Source organism: Phodopus roborovskii, unplaced genomic scaffold (assembly GCF_943737965.1).
Source record: "Phodopus roborovskii unplaced genomic scaffold, PHOROB, whole genome shotgun sequence".
Taxonomy (NCBI): Eukaryota; Metazoa; Chordata; class Mammalia; order Rodentia; family Cricetidae; genus Phodopus; species Phodopus roborovskii.
The window spans coordinates 17862037-17886400 of NW_026126461.1; the positions used below are offsets into that span (position 1 = coordinate 17862037).

General features: G+C 44.2%; 1 protein-coding gene across 1 annotated transcript in view; it reads left to right on the top strand.

The window, feature by feature from the left end:
• Epb41l3 (erythrocyte membrane protein band 4.1 like 3) overlaps window positions 1-24364 on the top strand; it is a 144267-nt gene that overhangs the window by 50824 nt on the left and 69079 nt on the right. Inside the window, exons 2-3 of the mRNA XM_051190905.1 lie at window positions 11682-11881; window positions 15567-15764. Of these exons, the coding sequence (XP_051046862.1) occupies window positions 11682-11881; window positions 15567-15764 (398 nt within the window). The remainder of the gene's footprint in view (window positions 1-11681; window positions 11882-15566; window positions 15765-24364) is intronic.

Genomic DNA, 24364 nt, shown 5'->3' on the forward strand with positions numbered 1-24364 from the left:
TATCCAAACTTTAACTCATGTGAATACCTAATCACCACCACATTGTATGATTTTCATAAGGACTGAATAAAAATGGTAATAGATGCCTGGGATTTTCATGTACATTTGGTTCTTCGCTATAGGAGTATCTTTCTCATATTTCTTCATTGACTTCACTTAATGTTACACATGTTACACAGGCCATCAGGATTTACTGCCTAGAGATGTGACATCTGAGTCCCTGAAAGGCCCTTTGCTTTGTGCGCTTTCTCTTTTATTTCTAATTATCGCCACGTGTCCTTTGGGGGTGTATATGAAGCTTACTGTTGTTAGGAGCTAACTGCAGAGATCAAAGCCTCGGGACACGCAAAGGCCCGAGAAAGCACGCGGGCTGGCTCCTTCCTTGCTCAGCCTCTTGTCAGAATTAACAGAGCTCCAACGGTGGTGATGTGTGAGATAAGGGAGGCAGAGAATGCTCATTTGTGCACTCACGTCTTCCGGGTCTGTCTGCTTGAAAACTCTCCTGGAGGGACAGGGAACTAGATGCCCAGGTTATTGGAGGCAGCCATCTTTGTTCTGTCTGTTCCCAGCACTGGGCACCATCCATCCACTCTCCGGTATCATGAGCGCAGGTCCTTAGACAGAAGGGGCTGTATTGGCTCCCTCTCTCAGGTGCATGAGGTAGGCTTCTTAGTCATAACCTTCTCCCTGTCTTTAAATCTAGTGATCAGCAGTGTGAGAGCAGAAATGCTCTCATTGGCGGTGCCGATGGCTTCACAGTATCTGTTGTGATTTATTCCTTCTCTGTGCCTCTCACCATATTCCCTCACAGACGCAAAGTCAGACACTGGGTAATAGGAAAACATGTTCCCGGATTAAGGTGCCAAACTTAAATCTTTGTGCTGGTAAGCTCTTTCCAAATAGAATTGGCCAAGAGTGCAGGGAAATGTGCTGTCTCCCTGTTACCTCTTAAAGGGAACGCCTGGGAATTTCGATGGGGGTTGGACATAGACAACTGCACAGGCCAGCCTCTGACCTATGGCCTGTTAGTCAAATTTAGCCTTGCCAGCATAGAAGCTCAGGGCCACCACAGTGAAGTTCAAGACTCTCCTGGGGGCTTATAGAAGTAGGTGTTGTCATTTCTGTTTTCTTTAGAAGCAACTGTGAGCTTATGTTCTTTAAAGGACAACCTATGACAGAATCCTGAATGTTCACCCTCAGTTAGAGACTGCTCTCCATGTAGGAAGAAGGTAGGGCTTTGTGGCTATACTTCAGTGACTGGTAGGGAAAATAGTCTTTAAGATGAAATAGAATTTTACTGAAAGTCGGATTTAGTAATGCCTGGGTTATGTTTTAAAAGTGTGTGTGTGTGGGGGGGGGATCAGGCAGCCTATTGGCTAGATGGAATTACAGATGGTCACATAATCTAGTAAGATAGATACATTGTCCAGGTCTCCAATTAAAAATGGGGTCTGGTGGAGACTTCATAATTTCCCAGTGTGTACAACTTGAACAGGAAAGATAAAGAAAGTTGTGCTGTTGGAGTATGCCAGGCTTTTTCTTGTAGGCCACCGAACAGCTCCTATGGGCACAAACCCACAGGTAGGTAGCAAGAACATCACAAAAGGCTTTAAGAAACTATGCCAATGGCCAGCTCCTGAAGATCCAGTATTTTTTGGGAAACCAGGAGGCTGCCTTTTGTTTAGATGGAGTTCTTGTTTAAAAACTAGTTGAGAAGTGAATCTCAGCGTTTAAATTATGCTGTATACATTGAGGGCATGATGATAGTTTTGTTCTTACTGAGTGATTTACAGTTAACAGAAAAAGGAACAGTTGCTATCCTTAGCTTATTCACCCATTCTTTCTAGGATTTAATTCACCACAAAGACCGGAGACTTTGCTGTTATATGTCCCATGATGTTCTGAAATCTCTACGTTGATTTAATGCATTCCTCATGAATTCTCCACTGTTAATGGGTTGCCTTTGGGTAAGGGAAATGAAGTCATTGTCAATTCTGAGCTTCATTTCAGTGCTAAGGAATGTTAATGACTTGCTATATTCCTAGTTATCAGGAACCAGAACCCAAGTATTTATGCTAAATTCTAAAAATACAGACTTTTTTTTTTCTTGGCAGTTTCTACAGTTTCTAACCCCAGGAACAACTTAATTATTTCTTTGTATACTGAACACTTCTTTAAAATGGGAAACATAAACTGTGCCTTGTGCTGGATATGGGGAGTTTGCTCTTAGTTCAGAGCGAGACAGAATTGGCATGTACACAATTTAAAAAATCAAAGCCATTAATAGCACCAGAGGGATGGTTGTGTGACCTCATAGGAATGTTAAATAGCACCCATTCAGGTTCCCAGTGGCAGTATTAGGCAGACTCCTGTTAGTTCCGCGGAGGCTGGGACTCTGTCAGATTTGGTGTGAACATTAGAGACAGGTGCTGTTTATCTTCTAATGAATTCTCAGATGAAGTCCGGAAGCATACTGCAGAGCTACACATGGGTATCTTACTTATCTGGGATGCCACAGAAAGGCATCTGTTAGAGACAAGGGCAGACCTCACTCTGAGGAGTGTAAAGAATACTCAATAGGTTAACTACTGATTTCCAGCATCAGAAGGGATGGAGGGACCTTTGTGGCAGAAATGTGCTTGTTGGTGGCTCCTGCCTTACTATCCGTTGGAGAGGGGAATGTTTACCCCTGGAGACCTAACATCTTGAAGATACTGGCGTTGCCCATTTTCTGTCTTCCAAAGCTATAGCGAGAATCTTGGCTAGCCTTGGATGGGTACAGCTTCAACCCCCCCCTCGCCCCCCGCTACCTAACCTAGCCCTGGGTGTTTCCTGTCGCTTGGACTGTCACCATTGCCGGGAAGCTGGTTTCCCTTGGCTAACACTCGCTATTCCTTTCAAGAAGCCGTAGCTCTACCTATGAGAGTGTTCAGAGGACTCTCTTCCCTCAGTTCAGGTGCTTCTTGGCTTTTGTGAGAGAATCCAGTCTCGCGCACACACACGCAGGCCCACCGGTCCTGGCCTCTGTCGCATCTCTTTGGCTGCTTCCTCCTTCCCCATATCCTCTCATCCCACTCACCCTGCTCTTGCTTTGTGACTGGACCACAGCAAGCACATCTCCCTTATAAGGCCCGAGCCCCAGCGCATCATCTCAACCTCACCCATCACCACGTAGCAGATTCTTCTTGCTATCTGAATGTTGCTTAAATGCCCCTCCTGGATAAAGCAATCTCTTAACTACTCATTCTAAAGTAGCCACCATCTACTTTAACTGGTCAGCTTGCAAACATCTATCTCTTGCAAACTAGACCTATTTTCTCTTTCTCCTTCAAACAGAAGGTAGGCTCCGTCACAATAGAGAACTCATACAGCTTTATCCGATGTGCCCCCGGGCATCAGAACAGCTGCTCTGGGAAGGTTCATGGAAGGAACAGATTCATACATGTAGGAGGAATGGGGCCAGTATTTATAACCCTAACTGATCTACCACCAGCCCAAAGCAGGTGTATTGGTCAGTGTGGCCATGTGTATACGCCTTTAAATTCACAAATGCAAAGCTCCTAGAATAAAATTTGACTGGCCATGATTCCATGAGTTCTACATGACAAGAATCTGTCTCTGCTATCAGTAGGGTTGCTGAGGTCTGTTCAACATCCCCTGTAGCTCCCTTTCACAAGAGGCAAAGCCAACTATCTCTCTCACTGAAATATATTTGGGGAACCCGTGGAAACAAGCAGGGAAAAATTCACAGTATTTTAGAGACAGGGAATTTTATACTTTAGTGTCTGGCATCAGTTCTATTTGGAAATAAAAAGACTAGATAGATAAGATGTTCGTTGTGCTTACGTAATTATCATATAAGTACATTTTAAATATACAGATACATACTGGATATGTATTCTAAATTGTATTTGGAAATTTTTATGCTTGCCCATTGATCTAAGCTAACAGCACACAGAAAGCCAGTCAGTTTTCAAATCTGTTAGTTAAGTATGTTTTCTCACTCTCTCCCATTGTCTGAGCAGGGTATTGTTTCAGTGAACTGAATCAAACCTCAGTGGGCTCCAGAAGTTAATGAAATTTCAACCCACCTGGGCAGGAGAATGAGGCTGGCTTTCTTAACAGCTAGGATCTTAATGATTACCGGTCCCAGGGAGCAATGTGCCTTGGGCCTGGTCAGAAGGGTCAGTTGGCATCTTCTGACCTTCTTTAGATAACAAACCCTCCTTCAACTTGAGGCTGTTACTGCCACAGTTTTAGATAAGGAAGTAAAACCGAATTGTTGCGATCACAGAGCCCATGGCGTAGGTGGTCCAAGAGCCCAAGTTTCTTGAGCACTTTGCACTCTCCTCCTGTGCCACTGAGCTCTCCGGGTGAAGGGCTTCCTTGATGTTTTTATCTCCAGTTTCTCTCTTATCTTTCTCAAGTAGACTTTGACTTTAATGACATCTAAAGTTCAACATCAGTATCTCAATCAGGTACTGAGGGTGAGTGTGTTTCCACCAAATGCGTATTATTTCTGTCGGAAACACTTCCTGCTTCCACAGATCTGCTGTTGGCCCCCTCCCTGGGCTGAGTTCTAGCCTAACACAGGGATTGGTCTGCCTCTCAGGGTCACCACTCAGAGCCAATGCTCTTGAAGTAGAGGTCTGTTGTATCTATTTATTTACTTATTTGGTCTTGTTAACTTTCCAACGCACACCACTGAATTGCAGATGGTAGTAAAATCATCCCCTGCTGGTGTTTGACTTAGAATGTCTTCATAAAAATTCCAACTTTCTGCTTCTTGTATCTATTATCTATATACATCAGTCAACGCTATTTGAGTTGAGATGTTGGTTTATGTGATTAAGACTTAGTATGGCCATAAATGTGTGTATATGTGTATACACACATGCGTGTATATGTGTATACACACATGCGTGTATATGTATCTACGTGTGTGTCTGGATTGTTCCTGCCGTTAGCAATAAGCAGCGTTTCAACTCTACTATTAACGTTTTGTAAGGCAGTTAATGAGCAGCCCTGCATGTGGCTGTTGGGCATTTTGAGGAGTCACTGGTCTGGAACTCACAGAGCTCCACCTGCCTCTGCCTCCCTCCCGAGAGCTGGGATTAAAGGCGTGCGCCACCCCACCCCAACCCCGGCTTTTGTCTGCTTTTGAACTGAATGTGACACAGCTGGCTCCTTTGAGCCCACTGATCGTCATGGGTTTCCCAATGTTCATGGCGTAACAAATGAAGTCTTGGGACGAGAAGAGTAACCCTTCCGCACAACTGACCCTGCTTCCCTCCCTCCTCCCTGCTTAACAGTCACCCGCGCACTTGCTTCATGTCCCGTCCACAGACCTTATAACCTTGCACTTGTGACCTTACTGACGGTCTGTTTTTACTTGACGGGTGCTCTCTACCTTTGACCCCTTGCTGTCTGCCTTCCGCTATTTCTTCAGACAAACTCAATGGACTGGGTAAGGAGAAAGGAGGTGTTGAGAGCCCCGTGTGAACAGCTACACCAGTGGGGACTGTGAGCTGAGGTGGGGGCGGTCAAAACGGGACAGAGTGGTGGGATTGAGTGTTGGCGGGGTAGCCTCTCAGAGGCACTCAAAGTTCCGGTTGCAGAAATGGCTGGTCGTGGGCTCCCCTGAGATATCTAGGCACAGCAGGAAGGTGACAGCTGTCTAGATGAAATCGAGAGAGAAGACACACGTGGAGGGACATACATTTTGGAATTTCCTTTGTATTTGGAATTCTAGTGGATAAGCTTTCCAAGAAAGGGAAGTGCGAGACAGATTTCTACTTGGCTTGGAAATGGACCAACCAGAAAAGAAAGACTGGAAAACTCCGGTGTCATACACAGGACACTAAGATTAGGTGTCGCCCAGGATTCATTTTCTCCTGAAAGGTCACTGGGAACCTTTGACGTATTCAAGAATAATGGGAGGGTGTAAAGATTGAGCAAAGAGAGGGGCGCGGTTACAGCATGAGATTCTTCCCAGAGGCATGGCTCTAAGAAAAAACAGGATGAAAAATGATAGCAGGGCCACCCTGGGAGGTAGAGATGAGCCTAGAAGGGTGGGTGTGAGACGAAGAGGAGATTGGTTGGGTTTCTTGTGAGTTGTTCAGGTTTACGTGTGTGCGCATGTGTGTGCGCGTGTGTGCACTTGTGTGTGCGTGTGTGTGGTTACGTCTTGTTCTGTCGGTGCTGGCGGTACATTTGTTTGACACCGAGGCATTTGTTCAAAGGCAAATGGGAAGTTTTGCTTTCTGTGGAAACGTGACAGGGCCCTGCTGTCTTCTCATATACCAGCAAGGGATGGTTTTCAGCACGTTGGTGAAGAGGTCTCCACTGCACTGTCACAGTCCTCATGCTGATGAAGGTCTACTGTAAGGGGAGAATAATGTAAGTTACTGCCAAGAAGGCAAGGCGTGACAGACAGAAAGACGACCCAGGCTGACAGTAAATGTTTCATATTTAAAGAAATGTTTTGATATTGACTCAAGGTGGTGAAGGAATATTACAATCTCACTGAAATAGCAAAGTTAGTAAAGCTCTCTTTAGTTGACTGGTTCTGGCATCATTTGTTTCTTAGTTATATTGGTATATAGGTAGGGAAGGGAATTGGATTTACTGATGCATGCCAGTGTGTGTGTGTGTGCGCGCATGTGTGCGCATGTATGTGTGTGCGTGTGTGTGCGGCTGTGTGTGTGTGCACATGTGTGTGAGTGTGTGTGCGGTTGTGTGTGTGTGTGTGCGCACGCGCGTTTGTGAACTTAAGTCCTTTTATATAGGTGGAATTGGATATTGATTCCAGTCAGAGTCCAGCATTAAGAGCTCTACATTTGTAATGTAGTTTGTTACTTTGCTGGCTCTCGTGGCCTTGAAAGTTCCGTTTTATAAAAGGTCACCGAGTTACAGCAGTTTTTCACTCACTCTGTTGTCTGTGCCTAAGGAAGATTTGGTGTCAGCACACACGTTTACTCTGAGGTATGAAGTCCTGTGATTCACGTAGCATATGACAGACAAGGCGTTATACATGGGCTGGGCACAGGGAAATAAGTGGCACTAGGTTATTTTTTATTTAAGTGGCTTTTAGCCACTTAACAGAAGCACTTTTCTTCTGTTGGCGTGCGGCTGTCTGTCTTAGGGCTTCTGTTGCTGTGAGAGAGCAACTTGAATGGGAACGGACCCATTTCCCCTTACATGTCTGCGTCACCAAAGGAAGTCAGCCAGGGACTCAGGCAGGGCAGGGACCTGGAGGCAGGAGCTGATGCAGAGGCCATGGAGGGTGCTGCTTCCTGGCTTGTAATGGCTGTAACTCAGGACCACCAGTCCAAGGTTGGCACCACCCGGGCGTGGTGAGCCCGGACCTCCTGCATCAATCGTGAGCCAAGAAGATGCAGGCCTCCCCGCAGGCTAAGCTGATGGGGGCTTTTTGTCATTTGAGGTTTCCTCTTCTCAAATGAGTCTCTGCCCTGGAGACGGACCTCAGAATTAAAGAAGAACTAGGTGCATAACTAGAATTACAACCTTATCATCGACCCTGGGAAATTACATTTCATCTTGAGTGAGTCTGAAGATGATGTCATGTTTTTGATGAGTAGTTGAGAGTTTCTGTGTTTGTACACTGGGGGTGGGCTCAGACACACACGTATGCGCACATGCGGCTGTGGTGCATACGTTTAGGGATCAGAAGTGAACTTGCCGGGTCTTCCTCTTTAAATTTCCACCTTATTTTCTGAGACAGGATCCCTCACTGAACCAGCTAGGTTGGTTGGCCATTGGGCTCCGGGGGTCCACCTGTCTTGGCCATTGGGCTCCCAGGCCCCCCTGTCTTGGCTCACGCATTCCCCAGTGCAGCTGACTGTGTGGGTGTGGGGATTCTTGAGGCAGAAGACTGATAGGATTTAGATACTTAAAGAGAGCCCAAAGACAGTGGCCTCTCAGCAGGGAGTTGGGTCCTAGGCATCAGTTTTAAGGCCAAGGTAATTGGGAATTTAGATTTTACTTGTGTGCACTGGGAAGCTGATAAAGGGTTGGTTTGTGTTTTATGAAGATTAGACAGGTGAGCAGGAAAGGGTCTGGGAAGAGAATTGGGGGTAGAAAGAGAGTTAGTAGAGAAAATATGGCACCCAGGCCACGGCAGGAGCCGGTTCCAAGTAGATTTGGGAGACAGAATCACAATTTTTTATTAGATAACTGAGGTAAGGGAAATGCCAGGCTTCTGGAATTGTGACTTGAAGAAAACTACATTGCCATTTCTGAGGCAAGGGTATGGAGAAACAGCTTTGGGAGAGACCAAGAAAGCCTTCGCGGTGTTGGCAGGTGGGTGGTTTAGTCCACACTCTGAGCACAGAGCAGACATGTGAGCTGAGGTTGGGGGACAGGAAGTATTTACAGCCCTGGGAAGCGTGCTGTTTGCTGTGGAGAAAACTCAAGAGAGAAGAAGGTCCAGGATAGAATTCCCTGATTGGAGTAATGTATGGCTGGGCTGGAGAAGCAGCTTGCAGCTCAGGAGCAGAGAGCCAGAGTAAATGGTGTGTCCTGAGCCCCAAGACCAACAAGCATGTTGACAAGGACATCTGCTTTCAGAGTCAGGGTTGCCAGGATGAGCTGATGGTCGGCTATGTCGGCTGCAACCATACCAGTGCTGTGGTGGAATCCCCAGCTAGAATGAGGCAGTGGGTGGCACAGAGGAGACAGAGAGGCAGAGAGAGGTGTGCTAGTAGCTGAGGGGTGTGCAGATCTGCCTTTTGTGTAGCACACTAGCTGTCAGTGTTCATGCAAAGGAAGACACAGACCGCTGCCTCATAGAGCAATCAGAGGCAGGTGGCAACTCTGATTTCCTTTTGCATCTAAGAAAACCATGCTATCAGTTGTCCTCTTCCAGCCAAAGTGGAAGCCTAGGACAAGAGGTCTGTCTATTTAAAGATCTACATGCCAAATAATGTTTTCATTAATTCTTTGAAAACCCAGCATAGCGTGTTCAGTCATTTTTCACCCTAGCTCCTCGCAGGTCCGATTGCCCCTCCAACTACCCATCTGTTTAAATTATTAAATTACTGAATCCAGTTTGTGCTACCCATGTACTTGGGTGTGGAGTCATCCCCAGGGGCACAGTCTACCTACCAGGAACCGAACCCTCAAACAACACCCGAGTTTCCCCTTCCAGCGGCTGTCAGTTGCCAATAGCTCCTGGTTCCCGGATGGGACTCGATGCCCACCTTCTGGCCCCGCCTCAGACTCCATGCGGGGGTTCTGTCTGTCTGTCTGTCTGTCTGTCTGTCTGTCTCCAGTTTGCACAGGTTCTTCTGCGTGTGCTGTCGTAACTGCTGCGAGTTAATAGGTGCCGCTGCCCGAGTGTCTGGAGAACACTGCTGTTGTCTTCGCTCATCACTTCTGACTCTTAGGATCTTCCCACCTCCTCTTCCTCAATGATTGACGCGCCTTGGCGGGGAGGAGTTGTGGTAGAGATGCCCCAGTCAAGGATGAGCATTGTAAACTTTCTTCTACCCCCTTGACCAGCCGTGGTCTCCGTGTTAGGCACCGTCTAATGCGGCAAGATGTGTGGGTGAAGCTTTGTAAATGCACTGTTCTATGGGCATAGAGATAAGTTCGGGGGTCAGCTTATTACTATGCCCATTTAACACGATGGTGATAATAGGTTCTCCATTACAGCCTGAGACCCATCCAGCCATGGGTCCTTGGCCCAGTAAATGGTGCCTGATCCTATCATCACACCTGTTCACATCCTCAAGCTAGGGGCAATGATAGTTGAACTAAAAGAAGACAGGAAGAAATGGGTTTTACCTTACATCAGTGGTTCTCAACCTGTGGATCTTGACACCCCCCCCCGCCCCTGTGGGGGGGTCACATATCAGATATTTATGTTACGATTCACAACAGTATCAAAATTACAGTTACAAAGTAGCAATGAAAATAATTTTATGGTTGGGGGTCACTACAATGTGAGGTTAAAGGTTGAGAATCGCTGCCTTAGAAAGAAGGGTGTGTGGGGGGAGGGGATACTATGCTGCAATTGCTGCTAAACCACATTCGCTGGCTTGTATTTGGTCCTCAGATGAATTGATTACTGGAACTACCTTTCGCCTTCCTGAAATTCATCATGGAATCTGATTTCCACAATACTAACCCCTTCCCCAACACGCACACTCTCTCTCTCTCTCTCTCACACACACACACACACACACACACACACACACACACGATTCCTTTGCGCTCACGCCAGCATCCAGAATAAGAAGACCAAGGAAAGGCAATATTTGCTTTCAGGATGTATTTAAAAAGCTCAAGTGTAATGGTGGGATGGCTCACAGTCTTGCTCTGGGTTTGACATTTATGTTGCTTAGGGTGGCTCAGCACATGCCAAGTCGATATGTCTTTTATTGGACAGAAGAAATAGCTGGCGACTTAGAGGAGGAACCCTACATTGATGGGAGATGTCATTCTGTAAATATGCTTCTCTTATTGGTTAATGAATAAAGCACTGTTGGCCAATAGGGAAGCAAGATAGGCGGGACTAGGAGAGGTCGGGGATTCTGGGAAACGTAGAACGGAGTGGTGATGTAATCTTAAGGGGAGAGATGGGTGAGTCTGGCGTTCTCAGTAAGATAAAACCATGTAGAGGTACATATATTAGTGATTATTATGGATTAGTAATTAGAACAAAGCTAGCCAATAAGAAGCTGTAGTCACTGGCCAACAGTTTCAAAATTAATACGAGTCTCTCTGTGTGTTATTTGGGGCTGAAGCAGCTGTGGGACCAGGCTGGTGGGAAAGTGCTTGTAACACTACATGAAGAGTATGGATAAAGCGCTGATTGGTGTTTGTAACAGTCCTTTACTGAAATGGCTTAATTACTGAATGATGGGCATGCTGTAGGGCCACTGGCCATAGTTGCATAGTCCTATATCACACCAGTGCATATGTCATTGACTTAAGGTGTTACGCTAGCCCTTGGCTCCGAATATGTTTTTTTAAATCCGGTAACTAAACGTAGAAATCGTAATGCCTGAACCCTTACAATTGGGATATACATATTCAGCAAACACATGCTCCTCATCTGCTGAAATTTCACTTGTGGCCGTGATCTATTGTGAGGAGACTCTATTGGTTATTACAGATTAGTTTCTAGTGCGTGCCCCAGTTAGGGTTTTAATTGCTATGAAACATAGTGACCAAAACCAAGTTTGGGGTGAAAGGGTGTATTTGGCTCACATTTCCATGCCACTGTTCTTCACGGGAGGAAAATCAAAACAGGACCTCAAACAGGGCGGAACCTGGAGACAGAGGCTGTGAAGGGGGCTGCTCACTGGCTCGCTCCCTGTGGCTTGCTCATAACCGGGACCACCAGCCCAGGGATGGCCCCACCCAGGATGAGCCATACCCTCCTCCATCAGTCACTAATTCAGAATATTCCCTGCAGACCAATGTTACGGAGACATCTTCTTAACTGAGGTTCCTCCTCTCAGATGACCTCACAGTGTTACATGTCGGCTTTGAGCCACTGTGAGCACCACCCCGGGGCACCCCCTCTACCCAGGTGTGCAGCCTAGGACTGTGCCGGCTGTGGCACCTCCCTCTCTCACCCTCCCTTTCTTACTAGTTTTCCTGGAAGATAATGGCACCCACTGACAGGCGCTTGCCTCCCTCTCTGCTTGCAGAACAATCAACCATGACGACCGAATCGGGATCAGACTCAGAATCCAAGCCAGACCAGGAGGCTGAGCCCCAGGAGGCCTCAGGGCCTCAGGGACAAGCAGGGCCACAGCCGGGACCAGAGCCTGCCGTCGGAAGGAGCGAGGAGCCTGCGCCAGAGCCGTTCCCTGCAGCTGCTGCACACAGCACCCCGGTGAAGAGGGAGGTGAGCCTGGAACATCTCTGGGGAGGGTCATCAGTGGTGTCCCTGTGGAAGGCGTTCCTCAGTCAGGGCTGGTACCTCCTGACTCTGATTAAAGCTGTGACACTCAGCTGAACTACTGACTGGAGAGAGTCTGCCTAGATCTGAGTTTACCGGGAGGCAGACAGCAAGCTGGCAGTCCTGGCTACGCCTCTGGCTGTTTTCATATCCAGCTATAATGGATGAGGGCGGAATTACTTTTCCCGGCCATATTTCTGACCCGGCACTGCCATCTACTTCCAGAGACTATTTATTTGGGGAGGACCCCCTCTCCCTCGCATACATTCATAGGTCCTTGTACATGTTAGGGAACATGGGGGGCCATCGCTTCTGCCCTTTGTCAGACGGAGCGCAGTGTGGGGTGTCTGCTTAGCCTATGGAGGTTTGGTATCATCCCCACTATTACCAAATGAATAAAAACCAATAAGTAAGTATAAGCATGTAGATAAAATCAAAAGAAGAAAGTACGATGATGGCCAGGATGAATCAGTGTAGTCTGGAAACTTCAAACCTGCGTGTTTTAGAAAGCTAACCTGTTCGTGATAAAGGGGCCTGGAGCCCGAGGAGCAATTACCGTTCCGAGGGTCTTCGTAGTTAGAAATTGTAGCAGATGTTGAGTGTATGTATATGAAAGACTCTGTTATGATGACATTGACCACTTTTTTATGAGGCAGGGTATTTTACTGTGGTCACAAGACATTGGCAAGTAGTGGTTTCCATGTAGCATGGATGGGCCTGGACAGATGGCCCAACAATTCAGAGCTCTGGCTGCTCCTGCAGAAGATCTGCTCACACCCTCCAGGACTTAAATTCCAGGGCATGGTAATCCCTTCCCTGCACTAGGCATACATGTACTGCACATACATACATTCAGGCAAAGCACCCAGACATATAAAAATATAAGAAATAAGTCTTTAAAATATGAAGGAAACCATGGAGTCAGGAGACTTGGCAAACCTGAGGTGTGTACCACAGCTGTCATAACAGCTTACTGTGTTCCATAGTAAACATTCTTGTAAGTGGGAACACGACACTGTAAAGCTGTTTAAACGTGTGTTATAGTAAAACCATGGACCAATAATATGATAGTTGATTATAGTTAGTTAGTATGTGCTATACGTGTCTCTGCTGTTCTCTGACGTGTCTGATTAATACAGACATCGCCGACACGTGAGCTTTGTAGGGTTTTGGATTTTACAATGTCAACTATATCACACCGCAATAGGAATTATGTGCTTCCATTAATTTTCCTTTACTCTTGGGAATTTCATACCTGTATACAACAAATCATTCACTCCTGCCCCCTAATTACCCTACATGACTTTCCCCAAAGCCCTTCCAACCAATTCAGCTCTCATGTCTTAAGAGACTACCGTCAAATACGTGATCTGTGTGGTGTTACATGGCCATGATTGTACTTTCTGTTCTATAGTCAAATGTTTGATACCAGCAATGGATATGATACTGAATCTGCAGAGGGAAATATGCCTGGATGCAGAGTTCTGAGTGAATCCCATCTCACATCATCATTGGTCTGCTTCTGAAGACTCTTACAGGCCTTTGGTCATCAAACACTGTATCACCTTTACAAAACATTAACAATGAATCTTTCTTAAGGTCTTCTACCAAGATCCTTGCCTTCACTCCTGGGAGCAGTGTTAGAGATAGATCTAAGTATATTTGGTCCTAGAATGTGGCTTTGAACTTGGCTAAATTTTGCGGCCCTTCGGGAAGTTTCCTAGCCTCCCTGGTCCTGCGGCTCCTCGTTTATAACTGAGGTTTGTAGCGCGTACATATCAGAGCAACGAGGAAGACTGAGTGGAATGGAGGATTTGCTAAAATGATTGGCAGCCATGCATCTCATGACTCTAATTGGCAGTTCATGAGACACTTGGTCTGCTTCTCCAGATGTGGCTTGTAAAATCCTCGGTGGTAGGTACCGACTTCATGTGTTCCAGAAAGATCTCTCCTTGAGCGATGGCTGCTTAATGTCTGCACAAGACAAGCAAACAAACATCACCTGAAGTTCATGTTTAACTAAGCCAGAAAGCTTGTTTTCATACAGATATTAGTGGTGGGCAAATGGTCTCATCTCATGTACTATATAGAAAACAGTGATTCACAGCAAAATTTAAGTTAAAAGTAGCTTCAGTTGACTTTGCATGGAAGGAAACAACAATTTAAATATGTTGAGATCATACATAAATTATAAAGTCTCTGATAAGATGTATCATGATTGACAATTCCAGGATTACTGTACTGCCAGATTAATGACATTTTATTGATTTCTTGCATTGACCATTTTGATGGCTTGATACAGTCAAAATAGTCAGACTAAGTTGTCAGAATGGGTTTTCTTTAGTTTATTAACTTGTTGAAGTTTACTTTCTTAATTGCCTTGGCTTTCAAGATGGTCATTCCGCCATTGTTTATTTAGTTATTTTAAACAAGGCCTCCAAGTAGGCATCTCCTGCATCAGTGATTTAAAATACATACATCGAAGGACAGACATTCACCACTTTAGGTTTTGGGTTTGTTTTTTTATATTCATTTATGTAAATTATCTTATGTTAATAACTGCTTATAATTTATGGGCACTTTTGGTGGAAGAAAGGACTATATTCTCCATCTTATTTATATGAAAACCAAGGTAGAGAATGCAGGGAAAATAGAAATCTGTGATACACTAAAATGATGCTGCTTCAAAAATGGTAGAAATCAGCAAAAGTTGAAACACTAAACTGTTGATGCTGCTTTTACTCAAGGTCCCAGGCCTTTTTTGTGCCTGGCTGATGGTCCATCCGTGTGAGAAATCCCGTGTTGACTCCGAGGGTCGGTTCTAAGTATCAGTGTCTTTTTCTGTGCACTGCTGGTATTGCAGACCATCCAACCATGCATCAGGTTTGCATGCCACTGTTGTGGTGAGCAGGTAGAAGGGGGATATAGGAACACCTGGGAAGCGGTGTTCGGATGTTCTGGGGAGCTGACACGGGAAAAGCTCGTGTCCTGTTGGATGTTTCCCCGCATCAGTGAGACTGGCCCAGATTAAAGCTTCACGCACATTTTATATGTCCTCACACCAGCTCATTACCAGGAAGAGAACAGACCCAGGGCATTACACTGTGTTGAGCTTCCATCGCTGCTGCTGACTTCGGGAACTGATGCAGGGCAGGATCGAGCGCTTTAGCACTTATAAAATTACTGTCAAGATTAACCCTTGCAGCTCTCTAAGCCGTAACGTCTATGTCTTGTGAGTGTGTGGTCAGAGAATGCAGACGTATCCAGTGAACTATGAAAACAGTGGTGGTTTTGAGACCTTCTCTATCCATTGTCTCTGAAAAGTCAGGAATGGGTTTTCTTACTTGCCTACTGGGATCTTAATAGAATTGGCTAATTTTCTTCTCTGTGAAGTCCTGGGTCAGCTGAGGAAAGTCCCCCATGGTACATTTAAGAGAGTGGGGTGATTTAGGTATAACCGGGCATCAGGAATATTCAGATCTGTGTATCTACTCCTCGAGTCATGGTGAGACAGCCCACATCCTCTAGGAAACAGGACCACAGCCCGTCTCTCTGGAGCTGTGCAGTGTCTGAGCAACTCAATACCCATTTCCTGTCCGTTATGAAAGGTGCTCATTGTTGCTGTTCGTAGGTCAGCGACAAAGACCGGGACTTTGCCGCCGCAGCTGCAAAACAACTTGAGTATCAGCAATTTGAAGACGATAAACTCTCTCAGAAGTCGTCCAGCAGCAAACTCTCACGGTCTCCACTGAAGATCGTGAAAAGGCCTAAAAGCATGCAGTGCAGAGTGACACTTCTGGATGGGTCGGACTACGGCTGCGATGTGGATGTAAGTGGGCTCTGGGATGTGGGGAACGGCCACAAAATGTGCAAGATGACGTTTCCCAGAACTTGGGAAAGTCATTCATCCGCACAGTTGTTCGGCTCTCTGGCAGGAGATTAAATTACTACAAGCTTGTAGTGTCCCAAAGTGGGATAGTATATATAAAAACAAAAACAGATGGGCATTTGGCCTTTTCCATGTCAAAGACAAATGCGAAGACATTGGAGGCTTAAAAAATGCACTTTGCTTTAATACTCGGGCTGTGAGCAATACTTCAATTTTATCTTTTCTATTAGCATAATTTGTGGCCCAGGCATCCTGTGTAAATTCTTTACATGATAGTAATTGGATAACTTAAAAAGATCATGTCCTTTTCTTTCTGAATAATTATTTAAAAAAGAGAGAGAGAGACAAAAATTACATGTAGTAGACTTTGAGTCTCCATGTAAAATATTATACTTCTCCTTTGTTGTGTATATGTGTTCTCGAATGCACATTCATCTGCCCCGTCCTCTCTTCCTCTCTCTTTTTAAAAAGAGTTTTATGTTCAAAATCACGTATACTTGTGTTTGTCTATGTGAGTAGATGTGTTCATGGGTGCAGTACCTGAAGAGGCCAGAAGGGGGTGTCAGAATACATGGAGCCGGAGTTTATGAGCACTTGGGAGCTGTAGGAATCAGTGCTGGAAACTGAACGCCCGGAAGATCTGTTGGCCACTGAGCTATCTCTTCAGCGTTCACTCCTTTCCCTTCTGCTTAGAACCTGTTTCATTCTCGTTATATTTTGTGTAATATTGTAGTTGGAATCTTCTTTGGGCTTGCCAACCGGCTCCCAAATAAAGACACAGAGACATTATTAACTATGAATGCTTGGCCTTAGCTTAGGCTCGTCCCAATAGCACTTTTAACTTAATTTAACCGGTTTCTATTCCTCTACATTTTGTCTCAGGGCTTTTTACCTTCCTTTCATTCTGTATGTCCTACTTTCCTGCTTCATCCTGTGTCTGGCTGGCCCCTGGAGTCGTCTCCGTTTCCTTCCTTTTGAATCTAAATTCCTCCTCCTACTAACCCTCCCTGCACAGAAGTCCTAGGTATATCTCCCCCGTTGCTGTTGGCCATTCAGCTTTTTATTAGATCAATCAGGTGCCTTAGGCAGACAAGATAAAACAGCAACACATGTTTACATAGTTAAACAAATATCCTGCAATATAAACAAATGTAATACATCTTTACAAAGTTAATCAGATGTGACACATCTTTTCAAACAAACAAATATTCTGCAACATATTGTTCTTCTGTGTACAATGTCTCTCTCTCTCTCTCTCACATACACACACACATTTATTTCAGAGTTAGTGTCATCTTGATGGGAATAAGGGATGGATTTCTAAGTTATTTCAGATAGCAGGACCATAGAAAACTAAATTCTTACATTAAATAGAGTTACTTAATCTGTCATGTGCTGATGATTACAGAATTTAGTCATATAAAATTCAATGGGCCAGTCCAGTGCCTATTAGGCACCCAAAGAGTCTGCTGAGCAGAGATCTGCTTACATTTTGCTAGCTCTGATTTGAATAATTTTTCAACAGTAGCTTATTTAGAGGTTAATTATGGGGGGGGGAGGGCAAATGATGAGCCTGTAGCAGGGTTTTACTATGTGGCTTAGAGGGCCTCTACAGTCTTGTGGGAGACTGTATTTTTCCTGTGAAGATCTACTTAATGAGAAATTTTTGCTGTCCAGAGAGAAACTTCCTTAGCTTTAATTGCATTTATATAATAGAATGAATGGGTTGCTTTATTTTCCTCTGGTCATTGCTGTGTTTTCTAGGGAAGATTATACATGGAGAAAATTTCATGTTTGGACATAATGCCTTGGGGATGACAGATTGCGTTTATCATTCTGCCAATTTAATTTATACCCAATGCCTTGGCTTCCTTATAGATCATCACTGTAGTTTTGAGTATAGAATCCTTATTTGATAATTAACTTAATAATTTATTGTTACCTTTAGTATCACTGTGATCATTTTGTGTGACATTTCAATGTTGATCTTTCGTATATGACATTATGAATCTGAAAGATTTATAAGTATGCATTTTTAAACTTTTTAGTTGAAAAAAAATCTCACAATGTATTTTTTTTTTGAATCAGGTTTTCCCTTCCATCAATTCCTTTCAAATCCTCCCACCTTCTTACCTACCAAATTTTATGTGTTTTCTCTCTCTCTCTCACTCTCTCTCTCTCTCTCTCTCTCTCTCTCTCTCTCTCTCTCTCTCTAACAAAACAAAAGTAAAAACTCAAAAGACCATTTAGACAAAAAAAAAAAAAAAAAACCCAACAACAACAACAACAAAAGCAACAAGCTCAAACAAAACAGACAAAAAGTCTACAAAATCACCATTGAGTTCGTTTTTTTGTTGACCACCTCTTTCCGAGCATAGTGCCTACCCTGAAGTGTCATTTCCATGCCCAGTGAGACCCCATTGAAGATAACCGATCTTGTCTTCCTTTGGGAGCAAGTATCCATTGCAGATAATCGTTTGGCTAAGGGTGGGACCCAGTGTCTGATTCCCCTTCTCAGTGCTGGCACCACATCTAGCTTGAGCCTGTGCATGCTGCCATAGTCTCTGTGAGTTCATACGTGCATCCAATCTATTGCATCTGGAAGACACTGTCCTGTTGAAATCATTTATTACCTCTGGCTCTTAGAATTTCTCACCTCCTCCCCCCATGGACCCCTCCTCATTCTGGATCTAGTGCTTCAAGGTCTCTCACATTCTGCACATTGTCCAATTGTAGATCTCAGTGTTAGCTTCATCTACTGACGGCAGCTTAGTAAGACACCAACTTATTGGTGTAGCAGCTTATCATTATGAGTCACTTTCTATATTCTTTTAACAGAATAGTAGTTTTAGGTTTTCCCCTAGGCCTCTCTAGTCTAAGGTGTTGGCCACTTTAGCAGTGTCAGATATGAGTTTCATCTCATAGAATGGGCCTTAAATCCAAGTAGAAAGTGGTTGGTTACCCCTCTGACACTTCACCACTATTAACACCAATATATGGTGTCATTTCAGAAAGTTTTCATATGACGAGTTCAGGGCTACCCCCTACTTTGTCATCTATCAGATTCGGTGTGTGTGATCCTACATTGAGGTTCTTGATTCATTTAGAGTTGAGTCGTTTTAATCTAAAATTATCACCAGCAAAGTAGTTGCCAGTTTCCTAACAGGTAATAAGAATGGGTATGTTAACTACCCACATCTTTCTGGGAAAGATACAGGATGTGGTAAAGTTCACGAGATTCATTCATTGCTGCGTGATTGAGCTATAAAAGATGGTAAATCAATATGGTGCCTCTCTGGGCTCCAGGGATTGCTGCTTGACATTCCCTCCTATATTTGACCTAAACTGTGAGGTGGAAGGCACAGCTCAATGGTACCACGGGCATCCCAGGAAACAGACTGGGAAGGGGTATAGAAGGCTCTGGTCTCCTCAGAACTGATTTTCATTAGAGAATTGGATCATAAAGTACAGTTCCTAAGTCAGGAACAGTTTTACGGACCACAGTTCCATGGTCAAATCTCATGTTCTTGCGAGGCAAAGCTGGTGTGTTAACAGCATGAAAGGAGATGAATCTTGACTCTGTAAAAGAAGTGTATTGGTTGATGGGGCACCAGTCTTGGTAATCGTTTAGGTACAGCTGTGTTTGGGTTTAAGTGATTACAAACTCAGATGCCAAGCCAGCTTGTGGAATCGCAGGTTACCTCTGTGGAAGACCTTGTAGATGGCATTGAACTGTTGGGTAGACCGGGGCATGTTATTGAACCTGGGGCCATCATGCTCATGTATGAGCCTGTTATCAGGCAGGAATGTGACTTGAAGAAACGTCCGCAGACTTTCTAAATGTTGATTATTTTTTTGTGGTTTGAATGTGTTTTCTTAAAGTTTTCTCTTGGGAAACTTGTATGTTAACAGCATTTGGAGAGAGGACTTTGGGGAAATAGCTAGGATTAGATGAGCTCATGGAACAAGGCCCACACGGCATTAATATGTCTGTGAGAGGGAGGAGTGAGCAAGACCCTCGGAAGCATGCAAGTTCTGGCTCACAGTGCAATATCCTTCACCATGTCTCACCAGGCACCTAGGACTGTGAGCCAATAAACTTCTCTTCTTGGCAAATTACCCAGTCTCAGGTATTTCATTAGAGAAACAGAAGAGATTAAAGAATTTTACTCAATGTTTGAATTTGAATGAAAGTATTTGCCTTAAAGGTGTATTATTGAGGGCCACTGTAGGTTAGCAGGCTTGGACACCTGCAACCATGCCTGATGGTCTGAGTTCAATCCCCTGAACCCAGTGATAGAGAACTGACTCTCAGTTGTCCTCTGACGTTCACACTCATACCTGTGGCATGTGTGCTCCTATCTCCTACACATAATAGACACAAAGAAAGGAAAGAAAACTATATTTAAAAATTAAATAACTTAAAATACTTTTGAGGTGTATGCTATCCTTGGGAAGTGGAAATTATAGTTAGCTATCTTATAATGATACTAGGAGAAATTAATTCTGATATGAGCTTATATATCAGAGGACTTTAGAGTAGAGTGTGATCTGAAACCCTTCTCGTGAGAATTATCGGGGATTTGCATAAATTTGCATATATTGAGTATGTGTATTCAGAGGGACCAGGAGTTATTCTCGAGGACTTAGAGAAGTTGCTATTGAAAGGTTCTCAGAAACGTATGTGCAGAAAGCTAAGGTCAGAGATACAGCAAGTCTGTCTTCAGTGAACACAGAGAATGTTTTAAAGATTAACCTTGGGGAAGGTAGTTCATGCCCTGCCCTAAAACTAAAAGGAGCTTGGGAGAAACTAGATGAATTGAGAGGCCGTGTTTCCCTCAGACAGCACCTACCCCCTTCCTTCTGGTAGAATTAAAGACATACAGTCCTCAGTAAAAGAAGCAGTGTAGCTTCCCAGCCTGATGCCCCAAGATGTGTGGTTGTGGGAGACTCTAGAGCAATACAGAAGACAGAAACAAGCATAACTCCTTTATGCAGTTAGCAAAGTATTATTTTACTCTAATAAAGTTACATTTCTTCCCATAGCTAACTTGATGCCCTCATCATTTCAGGGAAGGGCACAAACTCAGCTGTGTTACAGCTGAATCATGAGACTTTTCAGTCCCCTAGAGAAGGTGACTTTTCTGTCTCATGCTCATGATGAATGGAGAATGTGAATAGCTACCAGTTTGTGGTCATTTGTTGAAAAGGTCAGCACAGGCACATGTGTGCATGCACATCCATGCATGTGCACACTCACACACACACACACACACACACACACACACACACACACACACTTGAGTAGCTTGGACCTCTTTTCTTTGGAAACCATAGTTGTATTTCCCCTTGCTCAACAGTATTGCAGTGGGAAGAGACCCACAGATCCAGAAGAGTAAAGTATAAAAAGCATAAGCATATCTCTGACTTCATGACTCTACACTCATGTTCAGAGCATGCCCTGTGCATTAATGCTCACATTACATATCTTTCAAACTTCCTTTTAATGCTGGACTTACATCATTGTACCATGCAATGATGGTTTTCCCTTTGACTGCTAACAAGATCAAAAAAATTAAAAAAAAAAAAAAGGTTATATAGGCAACTTAAGTTAGCTTGATATGTGGTTAGGGAATGTTTAGGAAATGTTTATATGCCTCCCAATCTCCATATATGCCAACAAAATCTTTAACATGACTTATCTCATACTCATGATGACTGACGGGAGAACACAAATGACTTCTTCTTACCAGTTTGTTACTGTTCGTTGAAAGAGAGAAACAGAATCCTCCCTCTGCATACGGTACAGGACGCAACGCCCATCTCATTAGTTCCTACCCTCACACTTGTACGTGGGGCAGACAGCTTTGTCTCTCCCTGATCAATATTCAATACTCGTATAGTTTGGTTTGCATCCCACTAAGGCCCCAGCAAGTGGACTGATGCAGAATGTCAAGGCTTCTGACATTTTGATGGGATATTGTAGTGTACAAATGGGTTGTGGTTCATTTACAGCTCTCCTGGGACATATCCAGCTCTTGGACAGCAGATGGGGCATCTTAGAAGCATTATGAAAGGTGATATTGGTGCATTTCTGTTGCAAGGGTCATTTAAAAAGGTCCTTCTGGGTTCTTCCCTCCATGTGATTTCCCAGTTTACTTAGCCCCTAAACACCCTGTCAGCCATCATGAGCTAGGTACTGATAATGGAACCCAGGTGTATCCATGGTAAATTCATAGCCCCAAAAAATAGCATCTGTGTGACTTTAGGCCTGTCACACGGGAGAAAGAATCGAATCCAGACTGAGATAAATCAAATATAGCTTTTGAAAGATTCAGTGACATCATATAAGCCTTAGCCCCGGTTTACTTAGGCCTTATCCAGAATTAGGTCATCAATGTCCCTTTCTGCCACCTGGAGATGCTCACCTGCAGCCAAGCAGGGGCCACAAAGATTGTCAAGCTGTGTTCTAACCATGCTTCCCTCCCCTTTGAGTTATGGTCAGGGATGTGCTTTCCCAATGGTCTGTCTTTGTGGTTATTCGACTGTCTGTCTGAATCTCACTCCTATTTCATGTGCTCTGAGATATGATTGGAAGGAATGATTCCATATCTGATCCTTTTCTCCTTATTTCCTTGGGTTCCGGGGGGGGGGGGCAGTTTCCAGACCATTTTGAAGCTCTAGGCAGAACAATAGAACTACCCTAATGCTGGACTCGATCCAATACTTATTACCTTTCCTGCATTACTAGAAACAGATAGATATAAAATATGAAATACGACATTTTCACAGCCTGCACAAAATCAGAGATTTTTAATCCGGGTGACTGCGGATTTTGACTTCTCCCTTGACATGCCACTCTTGTCAATATAATAGCTTGTCACATCCAAATGTCCGTTTCATGCACTAACATTATGTCACCAGCCAGCAGCAGCAGAATTGTCCTGCTTGAGGAATGGTACCTCCCAGACCCCAGAGAATGGGGTGACATTAGTTACACTTTCTTTCATCATGGGATGACTATTTGTGCAACCATAGGAATACTGTGTAAGAGGATGATTAACATGCAACCTCTCTTTTCCCTGATGGAGATGCTGTGAGATCTTCCCAAGGCATTGAGATTTGTCCTCATTAAAGTTTTGCGATGACAGACTTCCTCACTAAAATAGTTAAGCCTATTATTCTCCTGGTATTCATTTTCAAAAAGTAATAAACTTTAATAGTCCATCATGAGTGTCGCCAGAGCCTATTAAGTCCTCTAAAGAAAATTAATGTTGAAAAGGTGAGCATATACATCGAGGAGTAGGAACTGTAAAACCATCTAGGTGTGTCGTCTCTTGTGGGTTAAGTTAGGAAAGCCAAGAAGATTTTGAGAGCTTGGGTGCCTAAGTCATTAGGTGATGGGTAACGCATTAAATACTGCTAAGGTAAGTTCACTGGAGAATTCTTTCTGTATTTACTCCAGCTATAAAATTATATTAATATGTGTATGTGCATGTTTGTGGGGGGGAGGGTTGCTTGCATGAGCATGTGTACATTTGTGTATATGTACATGGGTATGTGTACATAAGTGCATGAATTTGTATACTTATCTGTATGTATACATGAGTGTATGTGTATGTATACATGTGTGCATGTGTACTGTAACTGAAAGTTTTCTTGTCCCGCCAGGTCCTGCCACTGCTTCAGCCCCAAATAAGCACACAAGACTTATATTAATTATAAAACTGTGGGCCAATGACTAGGGCTTCTTATTGATTAGCTCTGACTTAATTATTAGCCCACTTCTATAAATCTGTGTATTTCCTCGTGGTGTGGGCTTACTGGAGAATGACCAGACCTTTAACTCCTTTGCCAATTACAGGGTGACTCTCTCTGCCTACCTTTCCCAGAATTCTCCTCGTCTCCTAGCCCTGCCTATCTTCCTGCCTCCATTGGTCAAACGGTGTTTTAATCATCAAGTAATAAGAGAAACATATATTCAAAAGAACATTCCCTATCAGTGTACATGTGAGTTTGTTGTGAACATGTGTGTATGTGTATGTATACATGTGTGTATGTGTATCATACATGTGTATGTGTATGTATACATGTGTGTATACATGTGTGTATGTATATGTTTACATGTGTATATGTGTGTGGGCCAGAATTCTTCCTTTGTTATGCTGTACATTAGTTCTTGAGACAGGGCTTCCCATGGAACCTGGAGAGTGACACTTTGACTAACCTGTCTGCTCCGCAAGCCCCAGGGATCTTCCTGCCTCTACGTCCACAGTGCTGTAGGTGCAGAGACGTGTGCCCAGCACCTTTGCATCAGTCCTGGGGCGTCTAACTCTGGTCCTTGGGCTTTTCTCTGGCTGACCTGTGTCCTCAGCCTTCTCTAACATTGTATTACTCAGTCACTGGGTTTCCTGGTCCCACCCTAAAAACCTTGATCCCTCTGCTTCCCGGAGCACGGTGTCTGGTTTGTTGGCTCCTTGTGCCGCCCCCAGGAGTCAAATGCACGACTTTACTGGAGACCCAAACCTCGGGTGCTCCTT